Source organism: Epinephelus moara, chromosome 5, assembly GCF_006386435.1.
Source record: "Epinephelus moara isolate mb chromosome 5, YSFRI_EMoa_1.0, whole genome shotgun sequence".
In the NCBI taxonomy this organism is placed as follows: domain Eukaryota; kingdom Metazoa; phylum Chordata; class Actinopteri; order Perciformes; family Serranidae; genus Epinephelus; species Epinephelus moara.
The window spans coordinates 17,798,276-17,812,099 of NC_065510.1; the positions used below are offsets into that span (position 1 = coordinate 17,798,276).

Sequence of the window (13,824 nt, forward strand, 5' to 3'; positions counted from 1 at the left end):
CTTCAGTCTGGTTAAAATGAAGTGACTAGATGGTAACAGTACCAGCCCATCAAGCAGATCCCCCAAAATAGGCATTTAATGCATTTGAAGAAGTTGCTTAATGCTCTTCTACAGGGTTAAATACATGCGGTTTCTTGCAGGAAAAATATGCATTAATATGTAACTGAACATGCTCCTGCAACAAGGACACTGAACTCTCTTGCCCTCACATTCATCTTCACATTGCAAAGTTTTGTCATGAGGACTTCCTGGTTAGGAGCCAATAGCATTACAAGCAGAATGCCACATGGGGTGCTCATTTCCTTCTGATCTCCGACGTTCAGTGTGTGGGACTTGCACAGAGGGTGAGTTTACAAATATGAAGTTTTTCTGGTCTTGACTTGACTTTACAGTCTGTGAAGTGTATAGATACACATTGCACAGTGGAGGTTACAGTCTGTGCGGATACAAGCTGTTTTTCCGTGCAGGAGTAATTAGGTGTAGAGTTGGTGAAGCACGTCACAGGAGACGTGTTATGCAACGATCTGATTCAAAGAAGTAAGTGCAGGCATGCAGGGAAAGTGTCATTCATAATATCTCGGATCGGGCAGAGAAAATGCACTCATGCTGTCTGTGGACAAACAACAATAGCAGCTCACTGCAACACGTGTGCAACACTTTACATCAAAACATAGTCCAGAATCAATATATTAATGCGATCAAGCCTGCAGTCATTCGCAGTAAAACCACCTCTAATAAGGGTTGTGACTTTTATACAGACATGAATCCGCATAGAAATCTCAGACGCTACTTATAACAAAACTTGCCTGAGAATTGTCACGTTTTTAAGTTTTCTTCAGTATTAAAATAATCATGTGATAGATGTACGTACATTTATGACTACATAATAAAGAGGAAATCCTAATAGTTAATTCGGCATATTTTTAATGGTGCTAAATTGCCTATATGGGGTTGTTTCCATTATGTCTGAGGGGGTGCATACAGTGCTGCAAACCCCTGGACCACAGTGACTTTAAGAGTTACTTCTGCACTGTTTGAAAGGCCATGGTGAAGCACATTATGAATACAGATGAAGACTGGCCTATGTATGGGTTTCAAAATGAAGTTTACAGTAATATAATTTCTTTGTTGAATCCCATTATGTATTAATGCCCTTAATTGCCATCAAGGTCATCAGTAGGTCAATTAGGAATGTTACACTGCAGCTGCCAGTCATACCTGCATCATTCATGCCTTAATTCAGACTGAAAACTTGACTTTACAGATAAATATTACACAAACTAGCATGTGTACATGCAGTCATTTACTCCATTATGAGAGAGATTGTTTTACCCAGTGGTTTTCAAACTTTTTATGCCCCAAGACACCCCAGAGGGCAAGTCAGAATCTCAAGGCACACCTGTATTTATATCTGTGCACAACAGACCCTATAACATGTTATAGTATATAGTGGTAATATCAAGCAGTAATTTACAACCAACTATTACTTGTGAAATATTTATTATCAAAATGATTCAAGAATTCATTTTAAACTTTTTAAAATTACATCAAAGCACCAGTAACACATCCATTTACACATGAAATGATGTGTTACACACTTATAATTCCCTTTGTGTGATCGGCAACAACTAGGTTCCCTGTGAAGGTTTTTTTTATTAAATTAAGGTAGATTAAGGTAGAGTTTGCCTCTTTATTAGGAAACGGGTGTGCACAACATACTGATTAAAATAAAAATGTAAAATTCATTCATATCTCTTTGTATAGGCCCAGTTGAATATTGCAATAATATTTTGTGGTCATCATGAAATCCCACGGCTCACCTGGATTTGCATCACGGCACACCAGTGTGCCACAGCACACCATTTGAGAACCACTGGTTGAACCTGTTACATAGGCACTTGTTGGTATTAACAGGTTTAAACATGATTACCACATTTTGTTTGAATGTGAAAAAAGAAATATTATTGAGAATAGAAAGAAATACCTGCAGAAATACTTTGCTCAAACTTATATTATTGTTGCTGACAGACAAACCAAGGACAACTTGTCCACCAGGTGTTTGTGAGTAATGTTATACCCCTCTTAAAATGTCTCAGTGTGTGCTGAAAATCTATTCTGGGTGCTCACCTGTCTTGTTCTATGTTCATACTCCATACTGAGATCTGTGGTCCAGAGTCAATAAAGTTGTTCATTCATTTTCTGTAACCGCTTATCCTGTTAAGGGTCGTGGGGGGGCTGGAGCCTATCCCAGCTGACTCTGGATGAGAGGCAGGTACACCCTGGACAGGTTGCCAGACTATCACAGGGCTAAATAAATTTAAATCTAATTTAAAATCAAAATAGTAATGGGTCTTGACACACAGAATAAACTGCGTTGCCTCACATATTCTGTTCTTACCTGCAGTGGAACACACCACATGTGTCTTCACCTGCCTGAGAGGCTATAATAACTATGATGTCATCTGTATTTTTATTCAAGGGAACATTGCACAGGAGCTGAACATAACATGTCACACCACTGGGTGTGAGATTAAACTATTTGCAATGCCAGGAATACAAAATGAGAATATGTCTGAAGAAATAAGGCAAGAAAAGTTTAGCTTTTCATTTACATGACATTGTAAGCCCTCTGTCTTTTGCTTGTTGAGGGAAAAGAGTAAAAGGCAAACTGCACTGAAATGTGGGAAGTCCCGACTCACTTGGTGAAACAGCCAGCTGTCTCTCACTAACTTCCTCCAAATGACAGCTGGTGAGGGCTGACTGCAGCAAACTGTGCCAGACTGCGAAAGGGACACACAACCGCTGGCTCATCGCTACACACAGGCCACTGTTGGTTTTGTGATGGCACTAATGAAAATGAAACAACTTTGGATGTGTTACTTTGAAATTTTGAGGTAGTTTCCCCCCTGTGGCAATGCTGCAGCTTCACCAAGGCCCACGTTTGAGATGGTGCACACCTGTGATGGTAATAAGTGCAAATGGTTGTTCACTGTAAGTTGTTGAAGGTGAGACGTTCAGGGGGAAATGTTGGAATATGGAAGTTGTATGCAACCACTGTGCCATTTTTTAAGAGGGGTTCTGTACTGTACTGTACTGTGGCTAAATAGTATTAGAATAATAAAGTGATTAGCCTGTCCCTGGAGATGTAAGATTAATGACACATTTCCTTTTAAGTCCTGTTTCTGCAGGCTCAATGTCATCGTGAGTGATATTGTAATAAAAGTGACATGCATATTTATGGCCCGAGGACTTTGTAGCTATCAGTACTATAAGTACACAGTGATAATGGACTGCTGCCCACTAAATTCAAATTAATAAAATCTCTGCTATAGGTTTCATAATGCGCAACGCATGGGTGATATGATACAATTTCTCTCTGAAGCTGTCAGTCCTCGAGTGCAGCAGACCATATAGACAGACATTACACCAGATATTTCACGTCAATTGGACATTTACCATTCGTTACGCAAGCTCTCAGCTGGAATTGTCTTTCATTAACACATTTGAAATATCTAATGAACGCTCAGCAGGATATTTGTCATTATGAAAAAAGAGAGCCTCTATCATCAAAATGAACCTGTGGTGTTGTAACATACCTTGTTTGTTGTGTGTTTGTTTTGATCACAGCAGCAGAGAAAGGTGCACTATGGGCCGCCTTGACGGGAAAGTGATTGTGTTGTCTGCCGCCGCACAGGGGATTGGACGTGCCGCAGCAATAGTAATGAGCTCTAATAAGAACTTCTCACTGATACATTTCCAGCCAAATCACAGAGAAAAATTGCTCGTGGTGTCCAGGCAGTGTGTATTTTGACTTCATTACATATTTCAGCAAGTTTCTTTGTCATGCAAATGGAAGCTTTGAATGCTGCTGACACCCAGCCATGTTTTATATTTTATGTAAAAGCCATTTGAAAGGATACAAGTGTAGCTCTGCAACAATAACAGTGATCCAAAACATGTTTTCTTCCACAATACTGTGCTACAGAAACAACACTATGTGCATATATATTTAGTTGCCTGCTTAAGCACTAGTTTTACCCCATTTTTATACCAAATCAGAGGAAAAGCTGAATTCCGCAAAGAAATATAAAAGCTGTTATTATGAAATAAAAATTTAAATCAATGCCTTGTGTCAGAGAAACAACTGTTTTCCTCTTCTATAAAGATTATAGACTTCCTCGTGTGTGTACCATCACTCCACATGTGTTGTAAATAACTGCTGTAATAGTGGCTCTTGAACTGACGCAAACACACGTTAAAGGCGGAACAATCCTCTGGTGATATTCTCGCCAAAGAGCCAGCAAAACACTTGAAAATCTCCCACACATACGTCCGTGTCAAGAGTGTATCATCATCACATGCCATTCCCTTCAAGTGATGTCTTAAGAGTGTAACACCATGCCGGCAGGGCTTCATGTTCTGTGTAGTGTGGCAGATATTCAAATACAAAGAGGTCTATTTACGTCCCGGATCATTAGGTTCAAATCACTTAGTATTAAAAGTTACATACGGTGTGAGGGGGCCATTGAGCTTTTTCCATTTCGGCTTTAAAAGGTGTTATTTTGCTGACGTGATTTGCTCCATGTTTAATGATGCAGTCACTCCATCAGCCATCAGCTGACCTGAGGTGGAGTGAGTTTCAAGGTGGAGGGATTAAGGGTAGAAATTCTGTCATCTTGTCTATAGATATGTGGGAGTAAGATGTTGGTGTCAGCGCTGTGACCTGAATTAAAGTCAGAGGAAGTGACAGTGTGTACTCTGTAGAAACACTTACCTGCCTGTCACTGTTCCCGAGCCTTCAGGTTTTTTTATAATCATATGCTTACTCAACAAAATATTCATTATTAATTGTCTGAATCCCTGGATCCTAACAAAATATTTGAACTTCTTCTAAAGGAAATACTGTGCTGCAAGTTTATACCATAATTATTCTTTTAAACTTTATATAACAAGATAAAAACCAATTAAAAGTCCAGTGTGTGAGATTTAGGGGGATTTAGTGGCATCTAGCAGTGAGGACTGCAGATTGCAACAAGCGGAAACTTCTCCAGGTTAGAATTCCTCCAGCTTTCATTGTTCAGGAGGTTTTTACCGGGAGCCGAATTATCCGCAGAGGTCTCTCACTCTTTAAAACAAACAGACCAGGTGATTTAAACCAGTAGAAACACTGAAGAAAGCAATTTCACGTTACAAATCAGTGTTTCTCCGACGCTGTTTGGCATGTCAGAGATAGGCCAGAAGCCCAGCACCTGCTGAAGTATACTCAATACTCAATATACTTTTTACCGGGAGCTGAATTATCTGCAGAGGTCTCTTCCTCTTTAAAACACACGGACTCTGTGATTGAATCATTGGCACCATGTGTGCATCAATGTATGATTCGGTGCTGATGGAGGTGAAGTGCTGATTTCAGATGGGCTGTGCAGATCAGTGAGGCGCTTGTGGATTCTCATCTGGAAGCAATTCCAGGGTTGGATCCTTCACCACAGGGAGTTTTTATGGTGGTGATGCGCAGAGTCTTGGTAGGCATGTGGACGGGTCCCTTCACCTTCAGGTTGTTCTCCTTAGCCCCACTGATGAAGTCTGCGCAGACTTTCTCCAGAGATTTAACACTGCGGCTTGTGAGGGTGAATGGTGACCTCAGTCTCAACAGATGCCTCGCCAGTATCCTTGAAAGCCATTTTGATTATTCCTGACCGACTTATTCGGAAGCGAACAGCAATGAGCCGCTCTTGTTGCATGAAGGGCTGCTAACTACAGTGGCTGATGCAAAAACACAAATGCCCCTATCTAGAGACAGTGTTTGGTTTGTCCATTTTGGGCTACTGTACAAACATGGCGGTGCAACATGGTGATCTCTGCAGACCCTCTCCCTATGTAGATATAAACAGCTCATTTTAAGCTAACAAATACAGCAGTTCTCATTTTCAGGTGATTAAACACTAAAGAAAACATACTTATTATATTATATCCCATTTCTGCCAATATATTCTCCTTAATGCTACACACTGGACCTTTAGTTTGGGCTAAGGACTCTTTTTACCTTTTGCTGAAAACAGTTTAGCGAGATAAGGTGGTGTCTAGATTGAGTCTAACCTGCAGGTCATTCCGAGACCAAAGGCTGTAATGAAACAGACTCCTTTTCTAGCCTTAGTCTGAACAGGTGGTACCTCTAAGCGTAGGAAAATATTGTTGATATTTTGTAGAAATGCAAACTTTTGGATCTTTTGAAGTGGGGTTGTATGAGGTACATATCCATAGTCAGTGTATTACAAACAGTTGATGTCAGTTGGCGCGCCCCCAGTTTGGAGAAGTGGACTGGAGTCTGACATGTGGACTGGGTCAGCAACAAACATATTACAGCCACCTAAAATATCAACATCAGTTAAAGTGTACACTGTGTATGAATAATATTTTCACTGCTTTACCTCACCATCAGACAGCAATTTCCGACAGGGAACTGAATATCGCTCTCTTTTCAGCCTGACGCCATTGAGAAAAAAAGTGATTTAACATTGCTGAACACAGGAGCTGCTGGTCTACTGCTGCCTCGATCGGTTATTTTGTTTGTGTTATTGTGACTTTGGTGTTGAAAGGGTTAGTTTGGATTTACAAAAGTCACACAATAACACAAACTAACTAACTGAGGGAGTGGTAAAGCAGCAGCTCCCTTGTTAAGCGAGCCAAAATTACTGTTTTTGTCAATGGAATCTGGTGGATTTGAAGAGAGCATAAATGTGTAACTGTAGACATTAACGGCTTCCTTGTCGGCTGTCTCATGGGAAGGTTAAGCAGTAAAAATACTCTCAATATAACACAGGTGGGACTTTTTTTTAGGTGGCTAAAATACGTTTTGCTGCTGCCCCCCATCCAGAGCAGTACGTTGCTTCGCTTCAGTACTTCTGCTGCTTCTCCAAACTGGGGGCGTGCTGACTGACATTTACTGTATGTAATACACTGGCTATGGAGAAGTACCCCATAAAACCCTACTTCCAAAAATCAGAACTATCCCTTTAAAATATTCCAGAGCTGCATCCTACACAAAGCAAGTGAAAACCGTCCAACTGGGTTGTATAATGATATGTGCAGACATTGTGAAACCACTCAGCACTGACTCTTTGTTTTTTTCAACTGTGTAGGCATTTGCAAAGGAGGGAGCTCAAGTCACAGCAACAGACATCAATGGAGAGAAGCTGAAAGAGCTGGACAGTATTCCAGGTAAGATTCATTTCTGCTGGTGTGACGCTGCCATCTGCTGGGTAACTAGTGTGATGCAGCCAGGATGGTTGAGACAGGGAGACTAAACTACTAAACTGAGACTAAACCAGTAGTCTACTATACTGTACTATACTGTCATTCTGTTTCTGTGGTTAAAACACACCGCATACCATGAAATTCTGTTATTGTTTTATTTTTTACCAGAGTATCTTCAATATATGTCCTTTTTAACAAGCTTTTTAGTTTTTTAATGTAGCTGATTTGATAGCTTTATATTAGCATTTCTGTGACAATTTCAAAATGTCTAACGGATAACTGACATGGTAAACGACAAACATACAGTCACAATATTTAATTTGCTGTGTTTGTAAGCAGTCAGCGATACATTTGTGAGCAGGCTTATTGCGGAATATTGCCCCAGTTGCACCAGGTTTGAATAAATAGGTGGTGATGGACACTCTTGGCTCTCTGAACACTTTCTATCAGGTTGCTCACAAGCGAAGCTCTTCCCCTCTAACAGCTTTCTGTAGAGCTGTTGAGTGGCCAGCAGGAGAAGGTAGAGTTTGTACAGGGTAGCAGCCAGGTGTGAATGTGTGTAATTGTGCAGATGTGCTGTCAGAACAGAGGGTATTTTATCTGTAGTAGCTCACTTGCTTTGTTCATTTATTTTAGGGAACTGACTGCCTCATTTTAAAAAATAGTATCTCCTGCAATCCTCTTTTTAGAACGTTATTAAAATAAGTGGGATTTTTTCTGCACAACCACAGCTCTCCTTTTCTCTTAACTGACAGGGATCAAGACCAAGGTCGTGGATGTAACCAAGAAGGACCAAGTGGAAGCCCTGGCCAAGGAACATGACCATGTAGATGTGCTGTTTAATGTTGCTGGGTATGTTTTCCCTCTTTACTCTATACAAGAGCAGAATATTGATAGGTTGTACTCGGAGCATTTAAGGTCCAGCGTTTAGGAAGATGCAAAAACGCAAATGGCCCTATCTGTAGCCAGCGTAGAGCAGCACAGTGGCTTATGTGGAAGAGGATCCTCTTTGTATGTAGATATAACGGTCAACGAAAAACTCAATGAAAACATAGTTATAAATATTTTATTCCATTTCTGCCAATAGATTCTCCTAAACCCTACAAACTGGACTTTTTGGTATAATATTCTCTTTATTTTATTGTCAGGAGATGTCATAAAATCAATGAGCTACTGTTGAACTGCTGCAGTGGGTGACATGTTCCTTTATTACCTATTAAAATAGGCAATGTATTTTATTTTAGTCAGTTCCCACATGCACCATGCACTTGTCTTAAATGTTCATTAGCACACCAAATCCACAAACAAATACAGCCCACAACAAATGCACTATGTACTCCTGTTTTAGTAATATTTGCTATATACTACAATGCCCTTATGTTTTAGAAAATGACGCTTTATATTCATTAACAGTTTTTAAAGATTTACATTTCCAATGGAACAGACTGAAAGTATCAAGAGACCGACACATTCTTGGTTTTGTCTTTCCATTAGACTGTTATCAGTAACAAATTCACAGATCATCATCAGCCTTTTCTTTGACATGCATTAATGCATAGTTGTTCTACTTGTTTTGCCAGCAAGCTGTCTCCACATTAAGCATGTTTATCCATCCCCTGCTTAACTTCATTTCCAAAATCCCTATACCTCAAGGTTTAACCTCTACTTGACCTTTTGCCAATCTCCTTAACAAAGGTCTCCAAATTGACACCTTTTAAGGCTCAGTAAAATGTTGAGGGGGTTAACGCAGCATTTGGACCCGCGTCTATTTTCAGTTCAAACAGTTTTACCTTAAACTCAAAAATGCATATTTTTCCTCTTACCTGCAGTGATATTTATCAGTCAAGAGTGTTTTGGTGTGAGTTACTAAGTTCTTGAAATATTGGCCATAGAGATGTCTGCCTTCTCTTGAATATAATGGAACTAGATGGCACTCAGCCTGTGGTGCTCAAAACGCCAAAAATATACATTTGGAAAACTCAACAGCAATGTCTCTTGCAGAAATCATGACCCTGTTATTCAAGATAATCCACAGACCTTGTTGTGAGCAGTTTCATGTAGGAACTATTTTATTTGTACCAAACTACAGCCACCAACTGTATCACTGCGCAGAAGGGAGCGTGCATCTACTGTTTTCTCACCTAGAACCATTGAGCTAGCTAACGTCCATATCCATGAGTAGATGCACGCATCCTTCTGTGCAGTGATACAGTTGGTGGGTGTAGAAAGAAAATAGTTCCTACATGAAACTGCTCACAACAAAGTCTGCGGATTATCTTGAGTAACCAGGTCATGATTTCTGCAAAGAGACATTGATGTTGAGTTTTTCAAACGTATTTTTGTGCGCTTTGAGCACCACAAAGCTGAGCGCCATCTAGTTCCATTATATTAGAGAGAAAGCAGGCATCTCTACGGTCGATATCTCCAACACTCTGCAACTCACACCAAAATAATCTAGATTATAAAAAAGCACTACGGGTAAGCATTTTTGATTTGTGGGTGAACTGTCCCTTTAATAATGCCTCTATCATATTGAACTCTGATGCTCTTCGGTTTTGATCATGCTTGACATATGAGGTCTTTTACTTCTTAGCTAAAGCTGATGATTACATGTGATACCATCCTTTGTAATATCTGAGTTCCCATGTCCTCTACTGTACACAGGTTTGTGCACCATGGCTCCATCCTGAACTGTGAAGAGGCTGACTGGGACTTCACAATGAACGTGAACGTCCGGAGCATGTACCTCATGTGCAAGGCTTTCCTCCCCAAGGTGACCTTTGCCCACTTTACCAAATGCTTAACATTGCTCATCCTGTTGTTGAGAGAATGAAATAAGTGCTGCTGTAAATTGAGTGACATATGCTTTTCTTTTGTTCTCATCCTTTGTCTGCTGGGATTAGCTGTATTACTCTGAGCCTGTGGCATGATGGGCGGCGACTGACCAATCACTAATCCAGCTTTAGCCACAAACTAACCAAACTGTCTCGGATCATAGCACATTTCCCAATTATTTGTTGCATAAAAATGACCGTTGCATAATTTTATGTTTCATTTTATCTGTTATATTCTGTTTATATGCCACCTTCCTCATTTTTTGTCTCCTTAGATGTTGGCAAAGAAGTCAGGAAACATTATTAACATGGCATCTGTTGCATCAAGCATAAAAGGTGAATAAACGTCTGCAGATCCTTTCACTGTATAAGACTGTAGAACAAATATTATGCCCAATTAAAGGGACATTAAGTTGTCGAAGTATGACCATGTTCATTGTAATCCTCTTAGCTCAGATAATTGCTCTGCGTGTGTTTCCTCAACACAGGTACTGTGAACCGATGTGTCTACAGCACCTCCAAGGCTGCAGTGATTGGGCTCACCAAATCTATAGCAGCTGATTTCATCGAGCAAGGCATTCGCTGTAACTGTGTTTGTCCTGGTAAGTTTAGAACAACCTGAAAAATAAAACTTGCTTTGACTCTTCCTCAAGTATTCCTCAGCATTTTAACAGATATAGACTGGATGTCCTTGACAACAAAATGAACTGATGTTATAGAAAAAAAATCTTCTTTTGTTTGAGGACACTGTGTATTTCAAAGATATACAAGCCTTGAGTTTGTCCCCTATCAAAGCCAGTCTAAATAACTGCAAACACATTTGTACACTGTCGAGACCTGAAGTGAACCTTGTCACACCTACACTCAAAGAAATTATTTGGTCTACTGTCAGGTGTATGTATTTCAATTACATATAAGATTCACACTCAAGTGATTTTAACATAAAACAAAAAAGTACCATTTATGCTATTAAATCAAATAAAACTGAGATGAATAGACTGAGAATTTATGTAACTATAGCTCATAGGATTTACCTAATTTACTTTAATAAAGCTTTTGTAACTAATTACTATTGATAAATTCTATGTATTTCAAATATAAACCCCCACTTTATTGATAACTCCATCTGAAGTAAGTCACATCTACTTATACATTTTTTTTTTCATTTTATTATTATTACTATTATTATTATTATTACATCTTGTAGCTGATCACAACAGGATACGCCCTGATTAGGCCTTTATCTTCTGCAACTGCCTGTTCTGGTGGTAAGGTTCTGTGTGTATGTAGATATCTGTATATGTGTGTATACTTGTGCATTTGTATGCTTTTTTTCTTCTGTGATGCTATATAGCTGTTTATATGTTGTTAAAAAAAAGCAATACAAATATGTAAAAAAAAATATTTATATATATGTTAATCAGCATATTTAAGATACACAGAATTTATTAACAGTAAATACATAAACTTTGTGAGAATAAATTAGGCAAATTATTTGAGCTATTGTTAACTTAATTTTTATTTTATTTTATTTTATTACATAAATAGTACTATCTGTTGTTTGTTTGTTTTTTGGAAAATTGATTTGCCTCAGTTTGATGGAAATTTAATGTAATTTAAATACCTGACAAATGACCAAATTATTTCTTTGAGTGTATTATTTGGTCAGTAAAATTATGTTAAAAGAATTTGTTAATCAACACATTTGAAATACACAGAATTTATTAACAGTAATTACATAAACTTTGTTAGAATAAATTAGGCAAGTTATTTGAGCTATAGTTAATTTATTTAATTTTATTTTATTTTATGTTATTACATAAATGGTACTTTCTGGTTTTTGGTAAATTAACTTCCTTCAGTGGGTGGAAATTTAATGTAATTTAAATACGTAAACTTGAAAAATTACCAAATTATTTCTTTGAGTGTATTATTTGGTCTGTGAAATATTGTTAAAAAAAAGTTAATCAAAATATTTCAAATACTCTAAATTTATTAACAGTAATTACATAAACTTTGTTAGAATAAATCAGGCAAATTATTTGAGCTATAGTTATTTTATTTTATTTCATTTTATTACATAAATGGTACTTTCTGGTTTTTGGTAAATTAATTTCCCTCCGTTTGATGGAAATCTAATGTACTTGAAATAAGTAAAACTGACAAATGACCAAATTATTCCTTTGAATGAATTATTTGGTCAAAATTATGTTGAAAAAAATTGTTAATCAGCATGTTTGAAATACACAGAATTTATAACTTTATTAGAATAAATTAATTAATTATTAAATTATTTGAGTTATAGTTAACTTATTTTATTTTGTTGTAATGTAATTGAAATATATAAACCTGACAAATGACCAAATTATTTCTTTGAGTGTATTATTTGGTCAGTAAAATTTTTTAAATTAAGCAAATGGTTTCTATATTTCTTTATTCAATATTTTGTTATGATAAAGGTTTTAAAAGAAAGTCATGGTTGCTTCTTTACATTTCCTCAGGCACTGTTGACACTCCATCACTGAGGGGTAGGATCCAGGCCCAACCTGACCCAGAACAGGTACGATAGGCTCTGATTTACCCTGTCATTTTCTCCAGTCTTAATCTGACAGTAATGCCCGCATGAGTCACTGAACAAGTACATCTTATCTCAGTTTCCACAAAAAGAAATCCTGGGTATTGGAGATAATGAATGCTACAAGTGTAACTCTTTCCCTCCTTAACTCCGCAGGCTTATAAGGATTTCATGGCACGACAGAAAACTGGCAGAATGTGCACAGCTGAGGAGGTGGCGTACCTGTGCGTATACCTGGCCTCAGATGAGGTGAGTGCTTGCAGACAGTAGGCCCATGTCATACAGACACTGGGGCAGAGTTTGCAGGACTTTAGCTGCTGTTGAAAACACATAGGTCCTGGTACTTCATGATTGTTCTAGACATTTGAAGGGCTTTGAAATCGAGTCAACATTAAAAACTATTTTGTATTTTTTAGACTCATTATACTTCAATTAACCACTTTTAGACCTTTAAAAATATACTATTATATAAAGAATTCACCAGAATTGTATTCCAATGTGGAGAATGCTCCTCATGACAGGAAATAAAATTTACACACAATGTCTTTGAACATTTTTAAGTTTTCACAGTTTAAAACCAAAGATTTGGTGTCTTGTGAAGTTTTTGTTAGAAGGGAGCATTACTTGTGACCTCAGTATTTCCTACATCCTGGCTTTGTGTCAAGGTGTATGCATGCTTACCCCAAAATAACTTTAACATTCTATCGTCACAAATGCAGACAAAGTTGTTGCTTGTTAATTAGTGGTGAAATAATCCCCCAGTGATGTGATGTGTCTTGGCCCCTTTGCAGTCTGCCTATGTGACCGGCACGGAGCACATCATGGATGGAGGATGGTCACTGTGAGGAACTGCTGCAAGCTCATCCTGACAGTGGTGGAGACTTCTATAATAAAGTGCACAACATTTGATTTGATCATGTTTTGATTTTGCATATTATGTTTACTGATTCTGTGGGAGACATTACCCATTTTCCAACTACAATGTATGCTGCAAATGTGTGCAAATAAATTGTATCACAGCTACAGTGTGCAGGTGTTATTAGCAGTTTATTATGAATGCATCTGTTGTTAAATATTTTATAAAGCAGTTTGATAATGGTTTTAATTAAATATCTATTAAAATGTCCTCACCAATACCCTTGAGTGGCTTTCGTGGTTGAC

The 13,824-nt window shown here is 38.1% G+C and overlaps 2 protein-coding genes across 3 annotated transcripts; one reads left to right on the forward strand and one right to left on the reverse strand.

Annotated features, from left to right (window-relative positions):
- The first annotated feature begins 239 nt into the window (after nucleotides 1-239).
- bdh2 (3-hydroxybutyrate dehydrogenase, type 2) lies at nucleotides 240-13,691 on the forward strand. 2 transcript variants are annotated; one of them, XM_050044045.1, is made up of 10 exons: nucleotides 240-344; nucleotides 3,628-3,718; nucleotides 7,140-7,218; nucleotides 8,010-8,106; nucleotides 9,919-10,027; nucleotides 10,364-10,424; nucleotides 10,577-10,690; nucleotides 12,590-12,648; nucleotides 12,820-12,912; nucleotides 13,455-13,691. In XM_050044045.1, exons 2-10 carry the CDS (start codon nucleotides 3,647-3,649, stop codon nucleotides 13,506-13,508), a joined length of 738 nt encoding a protein of 245 aa, XP_049900002.1. In that variant the 5' UTR covers nucleotides 240-344; nucleotides 3,628-3,646; the 3' UTR covers nucleotides 13,509-13,691. The 2 variants fall into 2 exon arrangements, with proteins under 2 accessions (XP_049900002.1, XP_049900003.1); XM_050044046.1 differs by having other exon boundaries at nucleotides 289-344; nucleotides 3,631-3,718.
- Nucleotides 5,349-5,681, reverse strand: LOC126389935 (uncharacterized). Its single transcript, XM_050043938.1, is given in 3 exon segments — nucleotides 5,349-5,470; nucleotides 5,473-5,627; nucleotides 5,629-5,681. Coding segments are annotated over 3 exon segments (330 nt in total).
- Nucleotides 13,692-13,824: the final 133 nt, after the last annotated feature.